This window comes from Rhagoletis zephyria, unplaced genomic scaffold (assembly GCF_001687245.7).
Source record: "Rhagoletis zephyria isolate East Lansing unplaced genomic scaffold, Rhagoletis_zephyria_1.1 Rzeph_scaffold_45560, whole genome shotgun sequence".
Taxonomy (NCBI): domain Eukaryota; kingdom Metazoa; phylum Arthropoda; class Insecta; order Diptera; family Tephritidae; genus Rhagoletis; species Rhagoletis zephyria.
The window spans coordinates 1-2,371 of NW_016202615.1; the positions used below are offsets into that span (position 1 = coordinate 1).

The 2,371-nt window shown below is 32.4% G+C and overlaps 1 protein-coding gene across 1 annotated transcript; it reads left to right on the forward strand.

The window, feature by feature from the left end:
- Positions 1-6: 6 nt before the first annotated feature.
- On the forward strand, positions 7-1,655 carry LOC108355416 (GTPase-activating Rap/Ran-GAP domain-like protein 3; the record flags this gene model as incomplete). Its single annotated transcript, XM_017606578.1, has 3 exons — positions 7-69; positions 315-413; positions 1,552-1,655. Coding segments are annotated over exons 1-3 (246 nt in total), but the record flags the coding sequence as incomplete, so codon positions are not given.
- Positions 1,656-2,371: the final 716 nt, after the last annotated feature.

A 2,371-nucleotide genomic window follows, 5' to 3' on the forward strand; every position in this document is an offset into this window, starting at 1 on the left:
TGAATTTCAAATTCGGTGTAGTGTACATGAAGCCAGGACAAGAGTGTGACGACGAAATGCTGAGCAATCGTAAGTAGAAAATAAGAAACTATGCAGATACAAAGAGAATAAATTAGCGTTAAGAGCATTTTGCTTAAAGACATTTTAGGTAAAATAAATTATGCAGCATGATTAAGTAGCTTTTCATATGCACGTTTCATTTGTTGATTTATTTTCATATGTACATACGTATATCATAAACCCATGTATGCAATTGCCAACTTTTTTTATTCACATAAATGTTTTTTTTTTTTCTGTTTCACCTAATCGAACAGAAGACGCTAGTCGAGACTTTGAGGACTTCCTGCACATACTGGGCGAACGGGTACGTCTAAAAGGCTGGGATCGCTTCCGTGGCGGATTAGATGTGAAAGGTATGATATTTCAAAAATCAGGTAACGTTATTTAAAATATGAAAGTATGTAAGTATGTACATAATATTTAATTCAAAAATTCTCAATTAATCTCAGTCGCTTGATTTCGCTTGATGTCGCTGAATTTCCCCGAAAACGACAAAAAAAAATTAAAAACAAAAATGTATGTTAGAAAAAAGTTTTCACCAAAATTAAAAATTTTGTTTGAGTTTTTAGAAAAGTTTCGAGTATATTGTGCTCGAAATGTTAGCGGAAAAAATTATTAAAGATCAATGTGAACTCTTAGCTAAGTTGCAAGTAGCACTTAATTATACTAAAGTTTATTTTCTAAGAACAAAAAAAAGTTAACTTGCTGAAATTTTTTTTATAAGTATTTAAAATGTTTCCTGTGAATTTTTTTTTTCGTTTTGAGGTAACCTTGTAATTGTTTTCAACTAGTTTTTATTATGTAACATTTACTAACTGGAGCAGAAGAATCGATTTTTTAAGAGTTGCTAATTTTTCTGCACTTTGCGCTCTTGCTACGCCAAGCTTTTATTAAAAAATAATAATTATAATGATAATAAAATTGGTTGAAAAATGAAAGCTTCATTGAATTGTGAACAGTAAATTCGAGTTTTGAACCACTGTGTTGGTATAATGAGCGAAGCTTAAATCGCTCGGACCAGTTGTCTAGTATTAAGGATCTTTTTAATGCCAGTTTGTATTCCCTTGGTTACGCTAATACATGGAGAGCAACGGGGAACTCACCCGCATGGGAGATAAAATGTGCTTCCGAAATTCAATAAGAGCAAAAATGTGTACTGCCAAATTTCGTGTTTCATGTTCCCTTCTATGGGAAGCCGTAACAGAAGGCTTTAAAGCTCGTGACTATTTCATACAAAAATAATTAAAGAATCGATCACGGAAGACTTTCTCTTCAAACGATCGAAAATAAAGGCTTCTATTAGGCACAATTTTTTGATTATTTTTCTACCAAGTACATATTATTTACATACATACCTATAACATAAGTACATGCTTAAATATTCAGCAAAGCTACTACCAAAAATCGCTAAAAAAGCATGAGAAAAAGACAACGCCAAATTTAATGTTGTCATTCAATTTTTCGCTTTCATGTCTGTCAAAAACACGATAGGCGATATGACTGGCAAATATTCGGTGTACACGCTGTACGAGGGCCACGAGATAATGTTCCATGTGTCGACGCTGCTGCCATACTCCCGGGACAATCGACAACAGGTGCGAGTCGAATACTTACTTATGTATATGTATATGTTTGTGTTACCGCTTTAAGCAGCGTGAAAGTAACTTTTGAGGCATAAAATTAAATGTCAGCTAATCTTTTTGGAAATATTTCACCATCAATTNTCGAAGCCAATTAGAATAAATATCTATGCCCTCATTTTGTGTTTTATGGAGGTAACATAAATTTATGCACAAATGCGCAGTTGTAAAAATACATATGCACGTATGTACGTATTTTCTAATCTATATAAATACGTACGAATGCGAATTTGTAAATATGGGTGTAGGTTGTATATAAGGGTGGTCCAAAAAAAGCATGTGGAAAAAGTATGTTCGGAATTTTAATGCTCTCACCCCCTAGGAATATTCTAAATCGAAAAAATATACCTCTCAACCGCTCAAACTTCCCCATGTATTTTATATGGGAAAAACCATTTTTCGTGGAAGTGTTATAGAATTCTTGCAAATCAATATCTTTCGATCGGAGAGTTCTGTTTCTCTTCAGGAGACCTCCATTAATATTCCAATACCAATTTTTTATCTTACCATTTTTTTAATACTATCGACTTTTCTATGGGTTAAATTATTGCAAGTCTCCTGAAGGGAAACAGAGTTCTCCAAACGAAAAATATATAAAAATAATAATATAAAAAATATTTTCAATAATTATATACCATTTCCACAAAAAATTATTTTTGTCCCATATAAAA